Source organism: Silurus meridionalis, chromosome 7 (assembly GCF_014805685.1).
Source record: "Silurus meridionalis isolate SWU-2019-XX chromosome 7, ASM1480568v1, whole genome shotgun sequence".
NCBI classification, from domain to species: domain Eukaryota; kingdom Metazoa; phylum Chordata; class Actinopteri; order Siluriformes; family Siluridae; genus Silurus; species Silurus meridionalis.
The window spans coordinates 15,462,000-15,484,211 of NC_060890.1; the positions used below are offsets into that span (position 1 = coordinate 15,462,000).

Consider the following 22,212-nt stretch of genomic DNA (forward strand, 5'->3'; position numbering starts at 1 on the left):
GAGCAAGAGGTGACATTGGATAGTATAAACATCTATTACAGTACTAGATGTGTTGAAAGAATATTCTTTATAATTACAGCAGCAGGTTTTAAGTATCCACTGAAGCGAAAGGTACAGTTGGACAAAACTATTTTTGGGAAGTGTCATTTTTAGCCTATGTATGCAATACCATTCAGAAAGCAGTTTCCCCCCCCACTTCTAGTGTATGTTTTTGTAAATGTATTAAAGATATATCTGGTTTTAACATGTACAAAGCAAATAAATCCAAACTTTTTTGAATTGATTCGTCACTGTGAGAGTAGTGAGCAAGAACCGGATCAGTGAGCTTTGTTATTAGTAGAAGCTGTAACATTTTAACGAGCGAGTAGGAGATAGGAGAAAAGAGAATTAAGAGCAGAATAGAAAAAATAGTGTGATTTGTTTAATTAAAATGTATCTAGCTAGAGTGCTGGTATTTTTGTTTACTGCCTAAATGTCTGCTGTTTTTTGTGATATTTCCGCTCAGTTTTATGCTACTGTCAGAAGTCTGAAACTCAGTACAAATTTTAAATCCATCCATTTCTGTTTTATTTACTAATCCAGTTTGGGCTATGGGTGTTTGCATGCACATCTGCGTGCGCTTGATGGTGGTGGTGTGTGTGGTAGTGCGTGGAGTTCATAATATAGAAATGCCAGGAGGGATGTTTGTTTCTTTGTGTTCCTTTTAATTAGAAGTTCCTTTGCTCTTACCGGACTTCAAAGAATATAACATGCCTATACTCTGAACTCTCTCTGAAGGAAGAAACATTGTCTGTTATGGTTGTTTACTACTTTAGAGGCGACACACACAAATAAGCACATGCATGCAAACACACAAAGTGCAGTTTGGGAGACTTGGAAACATGCTTGGGTCCTTTAAGTGCACTGTTAGGCTCTCACACACAGGCACAGATAATGCTAGGGAACACTGGGCGGTATGGGAGAGGAGGAAGTGTTATTAGTCATTTTAATTTTCAGTTCCTACGTATCAAGAAACAGCTTCGTCCCACATCTAAGAACTCTGCTGACCCCTTGAGAGAGAAAGAATAGGATTTGGGTGTGTGAGGAAAAAAGACAAAAGATTTATAGACCTCCGTAGGTCTATGTTGTGTCCCTCTCTTCATCAGCCAACTGAAACCGAGCAGAATAATATAGCTGCATGAAGTATAGGGAGTGATGCTCTCATATTTACAACCCCCCTCCTCGTACCTTTTGTCTCCTCTCCTCTTTTGCTCCAATAGGTGGCACAGAGCTGCGGCCCTGTTTTCCATCTACGAGGGAAATCACTCAGACACGCTGCACGCACTCATGTCACCAGAGTCACAAAGCAAAACAATAGAATAACAGCACTGCCACCGTGTCTGCCATTTGAACCCATTGTGGCTGTGGTGCTGCCATGTTGCTAAATTTTACCCATGATACAAACATTCTGTCATAGTGTTGTAAATAACTGACACAGACACACCACTGAGGCTCTCACTCTTACACAAGATTACACACGCGCACACCAGGAGGTGGAGGAAAATCCGCACAGAAATATATTACTTTCAAGGCACGGTGAGCCTGAGACAACCCCTGAAATGTAGCAGTGACACATATATAAGATTGCATTGCATCTCTATTTTCCAGGGATAGCCTGGCCTTTAGGGTTTAGGTCTCGTCACAGATACTCAAGCATGTACTCGGTACCTGGCGTGCCTGCGGGCATGGGGAGGGCCTATAGCTTGGCTGTTGGAGGAGGAGGAGGAGGAGGAGGAAATGGGAGTCTTGGAAATGATTCCCTAAGTGTGGTTGGGAGGGGTTTTTCAATCCAATTTGCGCCAGCAGAGTGCTCGTCAGTAATCAGTCTGGAGGCGTGGCGCAGGGCCCACGGCTATGGAAGCGCTCTGCTGAGAGAGGATCGATATCGCCTGGCCCCAACTACACCTCGCTCTCCCAGCGCACATGCACACAGAAGAACCTGGCTTTCACAACCCTCTCCCCAAACCCCAAACCCCCTCAAGCAGTCTCACTGTTCCGACAGTGATTCAAAACTGGCAGGATCGTATGAGTCATTAAAAGACACAGGAGCCTGCTGTCGAGTTGTAAACAGTCCAGGTTATGGGCCCCTGCCCCTAGTTAAATTCAGATTAATTAATTGTATTTTTTTTTTTTTTATATACTCACTGGATGTAATTTGTTTTCCCCACCAATAGCTGTCAAATACTACACTGCCAGCTTAATAGCATGTGCATGTGAAGCTGACTGTAGATGACTCAGAAGTGAATGTTAAGCCACTGATATGGTCAAGTTAATGTCGTAGTGCATGGAGCAGGCTTTCTATCACTGCTGGCACTCTGACAGTCACTTACACGCCTGTCAAACTCACTCTGGAAGCATCTCAAACTTAAAGCGCCATGCTGTGCATACTCTCTCCTCCTTGCTCAGGAGTTCACTTAGGTTTCCTCTGGTGTTCCAGCTAAAGGACATTCACTCTGCACTGCTGCCCTTTTTTCTCCTGAACACTCAGAGGCACAAGAACTTAAACCATTTTTTGGGGTTTACAAATAGACAACACCAGTTTAAAAATAAACACTTCTGTTTTTGTAGTTCCTCAGGTGTGTTAAAGACAACAAAATGGCTTTTGATTCTCCAGGCTATATCGCATCTGAGGGGTTAAATGTAAAGATGAGTAGCGTCATTGTCTGTTCCAGCCCACTCCCTCCATCTCTTTCTTAGGGGAAATAAACTCATTTACTGTGCGATCACTTGGCCGCTTGGCATTGCTTCAGCCAAGAGATGGTGGAGAGAGAGGGGAGGGACAGATAATACGATTTAGCTCATCGGAGAAATCATTTACCAGCACAATTTGTCGACAAGGATCTGGGGATGTTTTTACTGTGGCATCACTTCAGTCACAATGATGGAGATCCTTTCTTTTTCTCCACTCTCTCTCTCTCTCTCTCTCTCTCTCTCTCTCTCTCTCTCTCTTTCTCTCTCTCTCTCAGCCCCACTATCTCTCTATGGTTGCCTGTCTTTCACATTTATAAACTGTCAGACGTCCGTGCTGCAGAACTATATGGATAGGGCACTAAGTGAATTAAAACCAAAACATTGGAGAGCTGTATTAAATATCAGATGCTGATTTAAGTTTATCAGAAATATATCTGTAGACAGGACATTTTTTTTTCTTTTCCTTCCCCCAGCTCCGTGGTGTGTTTTATTTAGCCGAGGGAGTTCTGGGGTTGATAGCCACTCAGTCTTACTTTATTAGGTGAAGGTTGAGCTATAGTATAGTGCAAGTATTAATTTTAGCTACCATTTCAAATAACATCATAGTGTAATATTGTAAAAAAAATACAAATTGTTAATAAATGTGTTTGTTTTGTCACTTTAAGGAACAAGCGTTATAGACTACAAATCATAGACAAAGTTCTACACTACTTCTGAACTTTGTATTGCCTGCACTGTAGTATGTTCAGAGAAAAGAAAAAAGTTCTCTGGATCGTCAACAACGACAAAATTGAACATTGCCAGCCTTTTTAGTGACTATAACATGGAAGCTGTCTGCAGTGCTGAATGAGCTGAAATCTTTTCAGCACTGCAGCATAGAACAGCGCTGTGGTTCTGTAGACCATGCTAGCCTGCACATATGAATACTAGGCAAGATTATTTCAAGTCACAGCAGTCCTCCTATCTCCATCCCTCTTTTTTTTATTTCTCCACACCACCACCAACATAAAATGGTGACTTTCTGTCCACTGATATGATGGACAGGTCCATTGCATTCAAATTCACCATCTGTACTATGTTTGTTGAATTTATGGGTTGTAAGACATTGCACAGGCTCTCAGTGACCACATACTAGTCTAATGGGAAGTAATCAGGCATTAGCTTTGCCAGGTCACTCTCTTTTAACCTTTTCAAAAACAAATGGAATGAGAGTAAATGGAAAATCATAGGTCAGCATGGCAGAAATAGAACCTACTGCTCACAGCACAGCTGTTAGGAAAGACTGAGTACATTGCACGCTTTGCAGGTGCAGGAACAAAATAAAATATAATGAAAAAAATACTGGTAGAAATAGTGTGAGGTGATGGTATGTTGCAGTGTATTGGGCAGTTCACCATCCACCTGATGCAAAGGAAGCTGCTCTCTTGCACTTAGTTTGCCTTTGGAAAATGTTGCTTGTGCCTCCATTTACCTCTCTGAATATTTCATGGGATGGAGTCCACACGCTGAGCAATAATAATGTAATGTTGAGCAGCAGACATTTTCTGCAGACTTTATGGTTTTGTGAACCCCGCCCCTCCTCAGAGCCCTGGCAGGGCTGCACTCATGCCCTCTCTGCCTGCTTTATGTGCTGTTTTTCAGACCGCCTGGACAGCCCTCTCCTCTGCTGGCGCTTTGAGGCAGGGAAGTGCATCAATAACGCTCAATGTTTCAGTGAATTACAATACCTTCCCCGGGCTACGGCCACTTTTTTCTTTTTCTGACATCACCACGGAGAGAGCAAGACACAGCTTTGGAGGCACACCATAAAAAGAGAAAGAGATGGAAGAAAGGGACAGAAGAAAGCAGAAGAAAAGAGAATGATATATGTACAGATGGATGGCCACATAGGCAGAGAAAGACATGCTTACACATTCAATCAATAGAACATCTGCACATGTCAAAATGTCTTGTCAGAATTCTGGTACCGCACCCCAGACTGGTCCCCTACTGGGACACAATATTGGGACACATGCACAGAGCTTCACAGAATATGAGACTTTTTATTGTTTTGAGTCTGAGCTTGCAATAGCCCATATTTTATGTCAAAAACTCGGTTGTAACCTGCTTCGGGGTTTTATTGTTTTCAGATCAAATAATGTCTACACTTTCATACCATATCAGTATTATTGTAAAATTCATACCATACAGCTTACAGAAGGTCCCAAATGTGTTGTTTCTGTTTTCAAAAGAACAGCACAATTTAGTTGTGAAAGCTAATGAGATGCACATGTTTTTTCTCTTTCTTTTCCTCATTCTTCTTTTTTTATTACAACTTTTAGCAAAAATTTAATACAGGATAACTGATTGAAAAGTTATCATCTTCTTTAATATCACCCAATCAATAACGTCACTAGGTTACGTATGTAACCCTAGTTCTCTGAGGGAACGAGAGCTGCGGCGAAAACATTTGGAAATGCCTCACGTTGTTTCACGCTCTGAATCATGTGTAAAATCATGTAGTGACGCCATTGGCGGGCAACGTCGTGCAAACCAGAAAGCTACAAAATGGGAGCACCATGGCATCGACATCAGCTTCTAAAAAAGGAGAATTTAAGCACTACAGGGATGCAGGGAGTATGGCCCATTGCCCCAGCTCTCGTTCTCTCAGGGAACTAGGGTTACATACGTAACCTAATGATGTTTCCTTTCAGGAACTCGAGCTGCGAGGGTCGAGTTGCTAGCACTGGACACAGTCGAGTTTGCTTTTTTCTGGTTAGGGGCTAGGAAAGGCCGAGGGCAGAATGCCTGCAAAATGACAGGTAGTAAGGGAGCCGCAGGCACCTTAGGCACATACCCCGTTTTAGGTTAAACGATAGCACTGGCCATGCCAGGGGCAAACTCCAGGAGGATGTTGCCTGTAAGACCCCTAAACCTCTGGAGGGAGGAGATTGCCAGGAGAAAAGCCAATCCTGTGCCAAACTGTTCCTGCAGGTACTCCAGAACTGAACCAACTGGGCAGTTGACTGGGTCCAACTGGTGGTGCTCACACCACGTGGTGAACAGATGCCATTTAGCAGCATACAACCTCCTCGTGGAGGGAGCTCTGGAATGGAGAACCTCTACCTCAGTAGAGAGACCAGCTGCTAGGAACTGCACCCCCTCAGTTGCCACAGCCACAGCTTCCATAACTCTGGGCGGGGGTGAACTAGGGTTCCTCCTGCCTGTGAGAGGAGATCTCTCCAGTTCAACCGGCCCGGGAAGTAAACTGCTCTCAATGAAAGGAGTTTTCCCTGGGACAATAGAAGGATCTTCCGCACCAGCCTGTACAGGGTGCGAGACCAGAGACCCCCCTGGTGGTTGATGTATGAGACCACCGACATGTTGTCCATACGGACCAACATATGGTGAGCTCTCAGGTCTCAGTGGAAGTGTTCCAGTGGCAAGAACACGGCCATCATCTTCAGGCAGTTTATGTGCCATGAAAGATGTGACTTGTCTCACCGACCTTGGGTGGAGCAGCCACTCATGACTGCTCCCGACCCTGTGAGGGATGCATTCGTTGTTATCGTCACGTGATGACAAGGAGCTCCCAGGACAGGGCCTTAAGACAGGAAAGTAGGTTCTTTCCATACTTCTAAGGCTCGAAGGGCTCGCCGTGAGACCTTGATAGTACGGAACGGATTACCGTTTCTGAAGAACTCTCTGTCTCTGAGTGGAGGGGATAGTACCGCTGAAAGCCGACTGCGTTTTTGACTCCTGAGGCCTGTCGACTACTGCCCCTACCTCGTCGCCGAACAGGCCAGAAATAGCTATCGGGGCATTCAGCAGAAAAACTCTGTCCCTGTCAGGAATCTCCGACAGGGTAAGCCAGAGGTGCCTTTCTGTGGCTACTAAGGCTGGCTTTGAGTGACCGACGGACTGCGCCATTTTCTTGGTGGCTCTAAGGGTTTGGTCGGCAGCGCGACGTAACTCCTTAATGTCGTCAGCCCCAGAGGTCAAGCCCTCGTCCAACTCTTGCAGCATGTCAGCCTGGTATGCCTGCAACACACCCACCGTGTGGGGGCAGCCTGCGGCCTGACCTGCTGCCGCGTAAGCCCTGCCCACTTGAGCCGAAGTGGATTTCAACTGCTTAGTAGGCAATACCGGAGCCTTTAGTGATGCAACACCTGGGGAGAGATAGCCAGCTAGCTTCTCTTCAACCCTGGGTATCTCCCCATAGCCGCACTCTCTGAACATTACTATATTACTATATATGCGGGGGAAAGGTGCGGCCGGTCTCCCAGGACCTAGACATCTTGGTGTGTAGGCTGGGAAAAAAAACGGTAGGCCCAGGGGTGAAGGCTGTGCCGCTTTCACAGGAAACGCTCATTCAAATTGCTGGGACGCCTTGCTTCCACTTATTGGTGGGCCAAGATATCTCTAGAGCGTCACTACCTCCAGGAGCTCCATGAACAGCACAGGCTGTGAGGAGTCCGTGATCTCCCTCGTGGCTCTCCGAGGCGAAGCGGCGAGAGTGGAGAGTGCAGATAGCCATGTCTCTCTCGAGAGCCGATTGAGCATGCACTACTCCCAAGCAAACAACACAAAGCTCATGCGAAAGTTTGTTTGCTTTTTAGCCATTGGTGCACATATTCACAAACAAAGCACTTACCTGAACAACAGAAGCTAATGTCGCTGCCATCGTGCTCCCATTTTTAGCTTCCTGGTTTGCGTGACGTCACCCGCCAATGACGTTACGACTGCCTATTGGCCGGGTTTTACACGATTCAGACCGTGAACAATGCGAGGTGTTCCCAAATACCTTTTGGACTTTCAAATTCCTAAAAGGGAACAGTGTTTTATCTTTTGTTTAGAAATTTTTGGCAAATCACCTTGGTGCAGTAAAAGCACAACCTGCCAAAATAAAAGAAAGAACTTCCTTTTTTTAAATCTTTGGGGTGCATGCACACCTGTGATGTGAAATGAAGTGTGTGTGTGTGTGTGTGTGTGTGTGTGTGTGTGTGTGTGTGTGTGTGTGTGTGTGTGTGTGTATACAAAAATCTAAGGAAAACGGTGGTTCTCTATTGCTGTATCAATTGTTTTGTTGTCATCACTTCTATGTCTATCCTGATGCTGCCTTCCATGATGGCCCCATCCCCATAAGTAGGCCATTAGAGCTCTGAAAATAGTTTAATGTACACCATATATAAATTATGTCTATGGTCTCAGCAGATCTCAGCTCTATGTCAGATCTTGAACTGACATATTAGACAGTGCTCTTCACTACCATCACTATTTTGGGAGAACAGCATTCATTCTTTCAGTCATGCCACAGAGTTGTAGAATTGCTGTGACTCAACATCTTACTAAAGGCACTATGATGTTTTTGACTTGAATGTCTACATTCTTATCATTTCTTGCTGTGTTGCCTTATATTAAAAAAAAAACATATGTTCTTTATATCAATATTTAACTCTGTTTTAAAATGTACTGCAAACAGACAATGTTTGAAATCTATAAAGCTGTGGTTTGTGGAGAAAGTCATGCATAGACAGTGTTTCACAGCATGAAGTGCAATCATGAATAAAATAAAAGTCTTCTTGACCCATTGAGGGGGGTCTTTCTCTCTCTCTCTCTCTCTCTCTCTCTCTCTCTCTCTCTCTCTCTCTCTCTCTGTTTTTTCCTAGAACTGTCTTTATTTTGTCTTTCACTCTCTTTCAGTCACTTTCCATGCCTGGCCATCGTGCGTAAGTCATGGACGAGTGCGTATTTCATTTGGATAATGGAGCATTGGCCCTAATTGAGAGGACAGTCTCATTTGTTTGCCAACATGTCAATGGCCAGGCCTCTCATTGTTTCCACTACATTTACATTAATGCAATTCTTTCCACTCCTATTAAACTGTAGCCTTCTGCAGGCCATTTCTGCAGCCCACTGCTGCCGCCTAATGCTGCTTAGTCAGTGAAAAAAAAGGTTAATAATAATCAAGCAAAAGGGCAGAAAAACGAACTTGATTTCCACTGGCATTCACAATGAGGCAGGTTCTGGATAAAAGATAGCAAAAAAAAAAAAAATTGCAATGCTTGCCTTCACAACTTAATTTTTTTTTATTGCCCATTATGTCTTAATGAAAATGAGGTATGTTGCAGACATTATACTGGGTTTAAACAGTATCTCACCCATAATGTAATGAAGAAGCATGCAGCTATTTTGGGATCCATAGTTTTACCATCTGCCCATCGTACCTGTTAATTATTGTGCTCCAGCAGGGAATAGTTTGTGACTACTGTTGATTCAGAAAGCCTGGTATCTCATGCTCATCAATGAGGTTAATTAATCAGGAGTGCCCCTCATATATTAACCTGATACAGCAGTTCCAGATTATATGATGTGTTATTGCCTGTCTTTGCCATCAGCTTAGCAGCGGTCAAGCTCTTGTCTCCAACTATTTGTATTATATTACTACCCTGATATGAGGCACTCGAGGCAAGCTGCTCTTTGTACGCCTGCAAGGTGCACACACTCGCACACAACGAGCGTACTGATGACCCGACCGCACCTGTGCTGACAACAGCACTCCGCTCCACAGAGTTGCCCTCATCTGTCAACACAGACAAACAAACAAATAAACAGGGGCATGCACAGACCTGCACTCTACTGTAGAAATTAACCCTCATCAGTCAACACACATGCTCACTCCTACAGTCAAGGGCATGACCAAATAAAAAAGGCACATTTTCCAAAATAGCTGCCAGACAAAAAGAGAGAAATGAAATGCTAGCGTATCCTAATTTTCACAGATGGATGAGAAAACATTGTGTACCTCTGTTAGTCAAAACAAATGAGAGAGAGAGAGAGAGAGAGAGAGAGAGAGAGAGAGAGAGAGAGAGAGAAATGTCTCATTTACATCCACTCCAGAGAGAAATGAAAGAAAAGAAAGAGGCACTGCTCTCATTTCTGTGCTGATACACAGAGAGAATGAGAGACAGTGTGAGGAAAGAGATATCACACGCAAGCTAAATAAAGGGGTAGAGATTCATTGAATTTCAGCATGTAGAATGTGATAGAAAGGGAATGAGACCATCATGAGGAGGTGCAGACCTGTGGAGTGACAAATAGGTGGCTAGGATCCCAAAACCGTAATTTAAATTGAAAGGTTATAATCAAAAACAAATTAGTTGATTGGTTTGTCACATGGCACTTGCCAGGAGAACAATTTCTAATCACTCCAGTTATGTTTATCCATTGAGCAGTGTGGTACAAAATAAAGTTTGTTTACCATTAATGACAATGCTGTAATGTGCCCAGAGAGTTGCTATGATGCACAAATCCATTCCGCTGCTTTAGAGCACTATGTTGGAAATAAATAAAAAATGCTAAATTGCATCACATATTGCTTACAATGTGCCGTAAGGCACACTGTTTTATTCATGGATGGCAGGAGTGTAGATGGACTACAGGTTGTTTGTGGCACCCTGAACTCTCTTTCAGTAGAATTTACACTGAAGATTTACATCACTGTCTCCTTTCTGTTCCTTTAATCAAGATCAGGTTTGTGTCTTCATTGCCGGGGGATATTCAGTGTGCATATCCATGGCTTAATCTGTCAGTTACAGTTGTGGCAGGTTCTGCCGGGTATTCTGTCAGAACGATCATGAAATTAGCACCCATATTTCCTCTTATCATGTGATATTAGAGTTGAGACAGACAGAGTCATGATTGCTTCTGTCATCTCTTATTATCTTTGATAGTTTTTGATGCTGCCGCCAAGCTGTTGCTTTTGGTTACACTGAATTGCTGGTGACACGTATGTCTGAAACTAGAATTTGTAAATCATTCTCTTACTTTCTCTTTCTCCTTATCTCTTCCACCTCTCCCTCTCAATCTTTCTTTCTCTGTAGGGTAACCAGGAGGCACCAGCCCCTCCAGAGGCCATGGCTCAGCCGTATGCCCCGGCACAGTACCCCCCTCCGCCACCTCAGAACGGGCTGCCTGGCGAGTACGCCCACCCCGGGCAGGAGTACACAGGGCCGAACCCGGTGCCTGACCATGCTGCTGCCCTCACCATCTATACAACCACACAGACACACAGTGATCCAACCGGTACTGAGAACAGCACGTCCTCACTCACAGCACCCAACAACGTTCCAGTGAGTATATCCACAATTTCCCATAAATGTATCATTTATCATAAGATGTTGACCACTTAGGTATATCCTTAGTGCAGGTAAAACTAACATAAACAAAATCTGTTTCGAAATTTGTCCAAAAAACTATTAATGGTGATATCAATGGAAACAATCTCATTGAAATAGCATTACATTACAATTCGGCACACTTTATATTGCCTGCTGAAAGCTTAGACACATGTGTAACCTTGATCTGAACAGTGAAATTTGTGTTGGGCATCAGTCTAAACTGTCATACCAATGTATATATATTCATCTCTCCATGCCATGTTTGACAAACAAAATCCCTCCCAATGCATCACGCATCACTTGTATGATGACTGTATTAAAAAGAAATGTCAAAAAATATCCTTCATAATCCTTTTCTGATTATAGATTACTTCTAAAAAATATAAACAAGGAATGTGCCTGTCTAAAATATAGAGTTTATATTTCCACATATTTTTCTTAAATTTGGTTATCTGCCTTGCTAGTTGCTACCCACAAGCCATTTCTCTCAAAACACTTCTTTCAAGCTGTTGTTCATACTGCATCACAGGCCACACTTTGAGGAAAGAGCTAACTACCCTCTTCCTCATACATGAATCAGGATCACTGTGATTGACCAAAAAGAGAGAGTTAGAGAAAGCATGTAATTCTTCCCATCCATAAATCACAGCCAATTGTGCTCCCTTGGCTCCCAGCTACTGATTGCTGTCCCATTGTCGGAATATAAACTCACAGTCTCAGTGATAGGATTGTACCCTTTTCTGTTGAAACACTCTGTGTTTTGTGTTGAGTTTAATTTATTGTGCCGAACTGGGGGCATGTGACTACAAATGAAGATGCATGTAGTTAAAATATTATCAGATATCACAATCTCTATATAAGGGGTATAAAAGAACTAGGGACAACACAGTTTATATTACAACACACAACTCCTTGTTTTTTTTCTGTTGCCGAAACGAGATGACAGAAGTGCTGTTCTGCTCTCAGTGGTCTGAGGGATTACAGGATGATTACAGATTAGTGTGAATGATTGCTGTGTTTTGTGTGTGTTAAAACACATTTAAAGGGCAAACATGAAAGGAGAAAATGTGTGAAATGAAGACCTACGAGAATATGAAGAGTTCTTTTATGCTCTCCCAGGAGCAGACAACAGAGTCCTAACTGTCTGTTTGATCTATTGTGTCATGACCGTGAAGTCCACTGCTCCAACCATCAAACCCCATGGAACCGTTTACCACTCTATGAAAATTTCAGTGGACCACTTACTATAACAGTACCCAATATATATAGCAGGCTTATGATGGAATAAAAGACTATAAGTGCAGTGTGTGTGTGTGTGTGTGTGTGTGTGTGTGTGTGTGTGTGTGTGTGTGTGTGTGTGTGTGTGGGCACGTGTGTGTGTGCATGCGTGCGTGCATGCATGCATATCTATATGTCACTTTGATGCCTGATTCCTATGGGAGTGTTGTATGCTGTCATTCCTGTATTATTGCCTGTAAATATTTTTTTGTTCTTCTGTGGTACACACACACACACACACACACACACACACACACACACACAAAAACCCGCCCGCAATAGCCAAATCAGCACTTACAACCACTGTAAGAAATATTTATTCTGACTGAAAAAGATCAGAATTAAGCCTGCTGTTCCTTGCGCACACACACACACACACACACACACACACACACACACACACACACAAAACCCGACCGCAATAGCCAAATCAGCACTTACAACCACTGTAAGAAATATTTATTCTAACTGAAAAAGATCAGAATTAAGCCCGCAGTTCCTTGCAGGTTATTAGATATAATAAAGGTCTGTTTTGAGGAGTTTCCATTTATCTTCTATAAGGTTTGCCTTTGTAGATTTCTGGGGTCCCTCAGAAAGTTCAGACATCCTAACATGAAAGTCATTGAGATGTGTGGGGTGGTAGGGAGGAGAGAAAGCTTATTTTTTCACATTAGTGCTGAGGATTTAAAGGCATATTAGGTCTTATTAATTCCATGTGTGTCTTGCTATATGGAGCTATGGTCTGGGAATACATGCCCATATTCTTAGGTTAGATCAGATAAGAGAAGGCACACTGGAGTGAAGACGAGAGAAATATTTTTACAAAATAAACTATAAATATCTATCAGTTCAATCTACTTTAGAGGAAAGTCAGCTTAAAATTTGGATCTTGATCTAAGAGAGTGCTATACTTTGAACAGGCAAACACAGATTTATCGAGAGTCCCTGATTAACCTCAACTTTGGTATAGAAAGTTTTATGATTTTATTTAAATTAAACTTGAGTTCTTTATGTTGCAATCCACTGTTCATTATGTGCCACTTATCAGAGCTTCCAAAAGCAAACCAAATAAATTCAATAATTAATAAAATGATCACTTGTTCATCAACTTCTAAAAGTATTTATATACAAAATTATGAACTGAGCACTGTAGCAACGCAAACACATTTTTTAACAATTTGACAAAATCGTTTGTTGATTGAAAGAAACAGGTTGCACTGATGAACATTGCAAACAATTTGCCTATTATACACAACGGAAGGAAACTGATTCTCACATTTCTCAAGCGGTGATATATCATTTGATCTGTGGAATTTTATTTCATTGGTGTGACATGGTTAACCTCAGCTTTGTGTTTATTAGCAGAATTAAACATCCTGTTAGTACTGCATGCTAATAAACTTAAGCATCTATTACAGTACACTAGAAGATGCACATTTTTTCACTCACATACTGATGACAAACAAGATTTGACTGCCTTCTTCAGTTGCATTGGTGTGTGTGTTGGGGGGGCAAAAAATAAAGCATCTCAGTCTAATCCCGTTAAGTGTAGCACCAGTTTCACCCTAATCGGATGTAATCTACCTGTTTGGCAGCTTTCCAATCAGATAGTTTCAATTATGTGGTTGTAGTGGCATTGGAAAGGGTGGAAGTGCTGAGCGGAGCACTTTGAAAGTGATTTGCAGATAACACTGAATGTGTACGTTGGAGAAATCACTGAACAAGATGAGCGAGACTAAGGCCCTGCAACCAACAGACACACACACTAATACTCTTTTTATGACAGGATGAATGGGAAGGAGATCAAGGGAGGGGCTTCTTCTCTCTTGAAGAAATGTGGGTGTGTATGATAAATTTCATGTAATTGTCAAGTTCCTGAACTGATGCCTATGATCAAATTTAATGGAAGGAAAATGCTTGTTTAGCACAGGTCTGTTTAAAACATGTTTGTTTAACAATTCTTGTAAGAACCATAAATAGAATGCATTATAAGTGTTATGCTTATACCTAAATCTAAACCAAATCTTAACATCACTTAATCTGCCAGATTTCTATTTATGTGAAGACTTTTGGGATGTCCACTATATAAAATCCAGCACCAGACATTGGACGAACTTTAAGCATTAAGCAAATTACTGTAATTCTTTCTCTCACTCACTCTCGCGCTCTTCCCCCCCGCCCCCCTTCTCTCTCTCTCTCTCTCTCTCTCTCTCTCTCTCTCTCTCTCTCTCTCTCTGTCTCTCTCTCTCTCTCTCGCTGTGTGGGTATACAGGAAGATGTTTATTGGGATCTGCCCTGTATGTGACTGCATTAATATGGCTGGGTTTACTCATGTTTAGAGCATGTTTACACTGGTGTCAATGGCTACGGTCACATAAAACAGCCAGTCAATAATAGCTTTGTCGTTCCTGCTATGTACAGTAATTTTTAAAGCATGCAGATAATGTGTTGGACAGAAGAAGGTAAACCAATAAAGCAGACAATTCCTGCCACCCAATAAATCATTTAGCACACTTATAATCCCTGACAGCAGCATGTGTATTACATTTTTGTTAGACTATGTTTCAGGCTTCAATCGGGGTAATGGGGAATCATAAACCTTTAGTGAGGTAATGCACCTACTTAATACTGATTCAGGAAGCTTTCTTTTTTTTAGCAGATCATAAAGTTGCCATATTTTGGAATATTCCTATAGTGGAATCTACCGTTAAGTGTTAGCTAAAGAAACAGATTTTTGCCTATTTCACTTGAAGTAGCAATAATTAGAAGGAAGGTGTTACCCTGGTTATAGAGTGTTATGTGTGTGCTTACTCTCTGGAAGGAGCATTTTCCTCCCAAACATTTTAGTGAAGAGCATCCAAAGCACATGGAAGCTTTTGCACACCATCAGTGTCTTGTGTCTTTTGGATAGAGATAAAGCAGCCCAAGTTACCTTCAGCAAAAAGCATTTTTAATTACTTCCCACCTCGGTGGCGGACCTAAGGGAGCACCGCCCTCAGAAACCCAGCCTCTGAATGAGACAGATGTAGCACACTCGAGCTGCAATATAATTAACATTCAATTAACACAAATTAAAAGCAAATCGCACAGATGAACCCCCATAGATGGCTGCTTAGCGGTGGCAATGAGCTAATTAGATCATAGATGTGTGGATTCATGAATGCTTACCTCTCTGCTCCAACTCCTGACTTAATGTCACCTCCTCTCGAGAAGCACTTGACTCCATTTGTGCCTTGTTAGGTAGAGAATTTTTCTGAATGAACAAAAGAAGATTATATCACAGTGACTGAGTGTGTTGCCTGCACTCATGTGTTCTCTTCTTTAAGAGTATATACAAGATGAATAGAAGCTCCAGTTCCTTATCTGAAGGTGAAAAATAAATAAACAAACCAAACAGTTTTTATCTAAAAACACCAACATCATAATACACAATGTCATCAGGTTATGCACTCTGATGAAGCACCTGTTGTTTGCCAAACTCTGCAGTTCATGTGTGTCTACACAAATTTGATACTCCTATTCTGTGTATATTTTAGGAAGATAACTACAGAGTCTATAAAACCAAATCTGTGTGTGACTTGTTTGACAGGAATGATGGAACACTGAGAAACTTTGTCCTGCAGAAATTACCAGCGCTCAATCCCATAGAGTACTTCTTTATTTATGGATTATTTAGAACAGCCAGTGAAACTCCAAAATAGTCACCCACCAACTCTGGGTGAATTGCACATCCAGTCAGTGGAAGAGTTGGTTCAAATTGACAGGAACTGTCTCAAGTCACTGGTGGCATCCTCACCTGACAGGATACATAATGATATCAAGGAGCAAAAAAGGCATAGCCAAGAATTATAAAAGAAATTACCTCGAAAGAAAGAATGCAATTTGCGCATTATATGCTGCAACTTTATAATAAGAAGAGATATCCTGCAAGAATGATTGTGTAAACATTTGTATTCACGTTTCTTCACACCTCATTTTGTGCATGTTTCTGTGACATGGATAAATCAAAAGCTCTATCGCACAGAGCTCCACTGGGGTGAGAAAGGCATGGGAGGCTCTGTGTGGCCATGCTCAGCTGCTCTCTAATGGGGGAGCTGCAATGGTGGACCACTCACCTGTTAGACATGATGGATAGCACAAGTTCTGCTGGAGCAACTGCAGATAGAGCATGTGAATGACCGATGGCATGTCTAAGATGAATGGTGAAAGAGGGCCCAAGTGAAGGTGCAGCCCTGGGAGCAGGGGCACTAAGGGCTAATTGCACCTCCTTTTGGCCCATCGATCTGCCCAGCTGTGCTTATGTCGCTTAGTTGGGGGATCCTCCACAGACCCTGTGCAGTGGTGCAGACTGGAGGTTATTTGTTGTTCTGAGTGCTTTATCTCAACAGGCCCAGTTGAGAGATCCTCCAAACACCCTGTGCATTGGTGCAGGCAGAAGGTTTAGCGTTGTTCTGTGTGCTTTATCTCAACAGGCCCAGTATTGATGCACAGTATCAATGATGGATAATGCCACACTGGTGGGAAACAATGGTTCTTTTAGATAGGAGGCAAAGATTAGGGGCATGTTTGGTTTGAGGAGATTAACTAATGAACTGGTCAGATTAATTGACAGCCCTTTTTGAATTATTTATTAATTACATTACATAAAGAAACAAGCTAAGCATAGTATAGTAGTACAGTATATGAAACGCATTGAGTTGTCTTGGACAAGTCTTTGCAAAATGCTTTACAGGTTTACAAGCAACCCTTTTAACATTGACCAAAAAAATATATAAATCCTTCCACTAAATGAAAACCATGCGTGTTGAATATAAACTGAAATGCATTACAATTTGCTGATTTGCTAAAAAGAGGCTGACATTTTCAGACTAGAGGAAAAGTAAGCAGCCCTACATGAACTTCTGAATGCTTGCTGTCTGCATTGTTTCTGTGCAAAGGTTAGAAATGTACATTTTTAACATTTCGACATTCTATGCTTTTGACAGTCCACTGAATTTCACACCACTGCAGTGTGTGATAGATTTCCAGGTGAGCTTGGGCTGCTGCGAGTTCAGTGAAGCAGCCGTCACTGTCTCGGCAAGGCTGTGTGATACTCCACTGAGTGTGTGATGTGTTTAACCTGCAGAACCTCAATCAGCCATGCTGGAGTCTCGAGTTGGAGTCCAGCCCAGGTTTATTCCAGAGAGACAGGGGGAGAGAAAGCACCAGGAAGGTCAGAGAGGGTAGCTGCTTTCTGACCATGGAGACCTCTGTACAGGTCTGTGAATAGAGGTGAATGAACTGGAAGGAGATTTCAGAAAGTGTTTCCTTCTGCTATCAAAGCAGAGTGCATTTACCACCCGACCAGCCCACCCCAAAGGAGAGTAAATTTCTTTTGTGCTGCATCTAAGATTCTTGTTATGGCTAATGCTTAAATCGATGGTAAAGCTGCAGTCTCTATGAGTGATTGTTGTAGTAATGTAATCCAGCTTTTGGCATTAATGCAGACTGGGGCAGCTTCAGACTCATGTTGGACACTCTTGGGGGGGCAGTGGAATTTTTTCAAGGGTTCTTTAAGGTTTATCGGATAATTACGTTTTTTTAGCTTCCTAATAATGTTTTTACACTGAGCCTTTTTTTAGGGTAACACCCTGTTAGAGGTCTACGCGTAGAACCTTTAAGCAGTTCCCCAGAGAGATAACCAAAGGACATTAAGGGTTGTAAATATTCTGGGTATGTGAGCATTATAAAGACTGCTGCTTAAAGTCCTTCATTTAAAGTTATATGATGCACTGATGTTATTCTGAATTTCTAATATGTTTGATTTTGAACAGAGAGGATAATATTAAAATTTATTATAATTACTGTAGGTGCAGATTGCGAGAGGTGCAGATTGGGCAATAAAGACACAGTGTGTCAAGGCTAATAATCCTTTTCCTTTTGCAAGTAAAACTTTAAAATCTTATTGTACTGCATCATTTTTCAGGTAATGAGCGAAAGAAAAGAAATGCCTTGCGGCTCAAAGTCTTTTACATTTCAGTTAGCATTATGTTCTAAGCGGTGTTAATTGCATTTACCCCTCTTTGCTCATTTTTTTCTCTCTCAGTCAAAATCATAAACGGGGAAAAAACATAGTGATGGATATTTCATTACATCTTCATTATTTATCAGGTAACTCACATAACATGCAGGCCAGCAGGTGGTGTGCATGTATGTGTGAGTTCTGAAGCGCAGACTGAAGGCTCTTACAAAAAGCATTTAAAGAATACATTCATGAATTTGACTTTTAAATAAAGAGAAAAAACAAAGGTATATGGACACCTTACTTTATTAGTGTTTTGGGACAAGTGCAATGCAAATGTTCCCACAAAGTAATTTTTTTTAATTATATATAAATATCATCTCCAGCTTGTTGCCACTTAGCGTCTTCAGACTGTCACCAATCAGATTTTTTTAAATCTGCCTCACTGGCATGGGGATATGCTTTCATTTTATACCACAAAGCACTCCTGTAAGTTCAATGTGTCTTCCAAATGCTGTAAATGTAAATACAATTAAAAAGGTAGATCAAATTTTAAATTTACTTTAAAATTAAATCACATAAGAACATCAACAGGGTATTACCCAATGCCAACTGCTTTTTTTTCCCTCTATCAGAGTCAAGTCCATCCATTCACTGCTTGTCAAAATCTCAGTATGAAGCCTCTCTGTGTGTAACACATCGGGTCTGACACCCCACTGTGGCCCTTAGTTCATGTAGTACTGAGTCCACTGACTGATCTCTGCTTTAGATGTCAGGTGTTTGTTTTAAGTCTCTGAGGCATCTCAACATACATCAACTAGCACTGTAGTTCTGTATATGACATGAGACCTGATGCCACACAGGCACACAAGTTCTGTTTGCTCCTGTTCTCTAGGTCTACATTTATAGATATATGCTAATCTATTACTTTAGATCAATATTTGATATTATTGTATTTCCCTCTAGATTTTTTTCTACCCATCTTTACATTTCCTTGTGAATGTTTTATTATAACATTACCCCTCCTCTCACCCCTCGACCCTACCCATTTCACTCACTCTTTCTCTTCTTCTTTCTAAAGAACTATGCATCTTGCCGACCATGGCCAAGCCCAATGTAGCTGCCTTCAGCACTTCTCTCTCATTGATCTTGCTAATCCTGGGGATGTTTAGCTGACATCATCTTTTCATCTGCTCTCCTCATGTTATTCTAATTCATTATGCACATGAAGGGAGGCTGCTTGTCTTCTCTGCTCAACATGCTTTTTCCTCCACTGAGCATGTCTGCACACAACAGGCCCAAAACAAGATAAGTCTGAAATTAATGACCATTCAGAAGATCAGTGCCTTCATATGCTGCTTTCATCTGTCAGATGCTAAATTGCGCTTACTGTAGCTTGCTCATCAATTTGCTCGGTGACAGTTATGACTGTGTCTCAAATGTGTTGGCTAAGATAATGTTTTACCTTTGTTTAATTTGAAATCAAAACAGCGCTCTTTAAAGTCGATGCATAATATATTTTTTGCACCTTGTGCATTGTAGCTACTGTTGCCTGAGGCTCGCTCAGGGTCTGCAGAGCCATACATTACCATGTACCAAATGACTCTGTGAAAGTGCAGCACAAACAGAATCGAGTGGAATAATGTCACATCAGACAACAAAAGCCCCAGATGACACATTTACACATGCAAACATGCTGTGATACATACTGTGACATTTGCTCAATATCTACCCAGAGAGAGGGAAGGGGGAAAGGAGGGATGGAGGGGAGGGATGCAGTGCTGGAGCTGGGCAGGTGAGAAATGAGACAAATGTGTGTCACACTCTGCCGTCCATCCTAGAGCACAATGGTGGTTATTTTTTCTCTATGATGGACAGATGAGCATACCAACTTTGAGCCTGATGACTCCCACTAGCGTCCCCCTCTTCTTTCTCGTCCCCTCAGGTCTTCATAGGCTGCCGCTCAGTAAATGAATCCTCTGGTCTCAACATGTCAGAGGTATTTTCTTTTAAATCTGTATCCACATTTCCTGACAGCTTCCTTAATCTTCAGTGCCACATACAAATGTTGGCCAGGCAAAGGGAATTTGTAATGTGCCACTGGTGTTCATAGATCTCTCTCTCTCTCTTTATCTTTTTCTCTCTCTCTCTCCCTCTCTCTCTCTCTCTTTCTCTCTATCCCTTCCTCTCGCTCCCTTTCCCCATATGTATGTTCTTCTCCTCATACTGTACCTCCTTTACGTGGCCTGGAATAAGAAGGCTAGTTGTTTGAACACCTATCCTATCCCAGAGCTGTATAATTAAGATGGGTGTGATTCTCTCCTGCAGGCAGATGAGGTGGCGCAGACAGAGGGCTCCCAGCAGCTCCAACTCCAGCCCTCAGACTCTTCGGAGAAGCAGCAGCCCAAGCGGTTACATGTCTCCAACATTCCATTCCGCTTCCGTGACCCAGACCTCCGGCAAATGTTCGGGGTAAGGATCTCTGCTCAGCCATACATTAACGTAAACTGCAAAGACCATCTAGTGCATAACAAATATTTTTAAAAATCAGTAACCACTGAAACACTTCAACTTTCCTTTTACATATTTCATCAGTGTGGTTCAATAGCTATAGCATTATATCATTTTTTTGCATTTAGTCTTTTGGACCTTACATTACAGGCTTAAAATCCATGTGTAAAACAGATCAATCACAGAAGTAGCCAAAGTAAATTCCTTTGCTCTTGAAAGGAAAGATATTAACCCACACCAATAGGATATGAGGAATGACAAAACTGTGTGTGTACAAAACCCAGAATAACAACTTGCATTCATGAACACAGCATTAGTTTTCCTACAGCGTTGAAGCAGGCAATGTTCATTCAGCCCAACAGTAAAATCACTCACTGAGCTACTTCCATACAGTATATCAAACACAGATCACTGTTGAATATAATGCACATTTTTGTCATCTGAGAAAACACCAACGATTTACTACACTCATTAAATAAATGCCCGCAGCTAGGATAGTTTCTCACATTATACTGTAGAGCCAAAGCTGTCAGTCATCTATAAACAGAAATATTTAATAGCTTTGTTCATTGTAATCATTTCGCTGTCAATACAACAGTGCCGGTAAAGGCAGAACAACTTTGACATTTAGACAAGGATAAGCTTCAATTATCTCGTCTAAGATATATTCAGCCACCCTAATATTCCCCCCAGACCCATGTACTTCAGCCGAGTTCTCTGTTAAACCTATTCTTCACATCAGTAATACAGTGTGTCCTTGTAGTAATATTGAGGAAACAATGACTACTACAGATTAAATATAAAATAATGGGAGGTTATGTGAGAATTTTAGCAACCATATCATCAAGGCTATTCTCCGTGTCTGAATGATTCTATAAATGTAAGCTAAAACGCGTAGGTTTTTTTTTTTTTTTTTTTTTACACATTTCAATACAAACAAAAGGACTTTGCTTTAGAGCATTGTAAAGCTAACAAGTAAGCTAACAATTAAATTAAGGGTGAGTATAATTTAGCAAATTACTGTATATTTATATATTTACTTTGAGTATATTTATAATAACACAGTACGATCCCTTGCTGAATATGTTTGGCACTAAGCAAAAGCAAAAGTTAGTAAAATAATTGGCCACAATACAGCAAATAAAAACCTGTTTTTTTGTTGTTGTTTTTTATCAGAACATAAATCTAGTTTATTATTATGTGTTATTCTGCACATTTCTTAATTATCCTGGACATTGCCACTAGTGGTCACTAACACACAATAGATATTTGACATTATAAATGTTATAAAGTTTTTTCAGAACTGTTTAGCTTTTTAAGGACTCAGAAGAAGGTTTTGTTGTTCCATCTGTGTGTACGAGTCAGCAAATGTGTATATACTTATGCCTTCATGTTTTACAGTTTGATATGACCCTTTCCTTTTCTAATACCCTTGCATGCATCTCAAAGAGAGACAACAATATAGTTTGACTTTAAATTAGTAGCATTCAGTGAACGAAAGCAACTAAATGCTGTGCTCTGGCAGCTTGTTAC

The 22,212-nt window shown here is 41.5% G+C and overlaps 1 protein-coding gene across 6 annotated transcripts in view; it reads left to right on the forward strand.

Annotated features, from left to right (window-relative positions):
• The window catches only part of rbfox3a (RNA binding fox-1 homolog 3a), a 329,833-nt gene that overhangs the window by 277,694 nt on the left and 29,927 nt on the right, over window positions 1-22,212 (forward strand). For all 6 annotated transcript variants that reach the window (XM_046854387.1, XM_046854391.1, XM_046854384.1 and 3 more), the window contains 2 exons: window positions 10,593-10,841; window positions 20,497-20,640. In XM_046854387.1, the coding sequence (XP_046710343.1) occupies window positions 10,593-10,841; window positions 20,497-20,640 (393 nt within the window). The remainder of the gene's footprint in view (window positions 1-10,592; window positions 10,842-20,496; window positions 20,641-22,212) is intronic.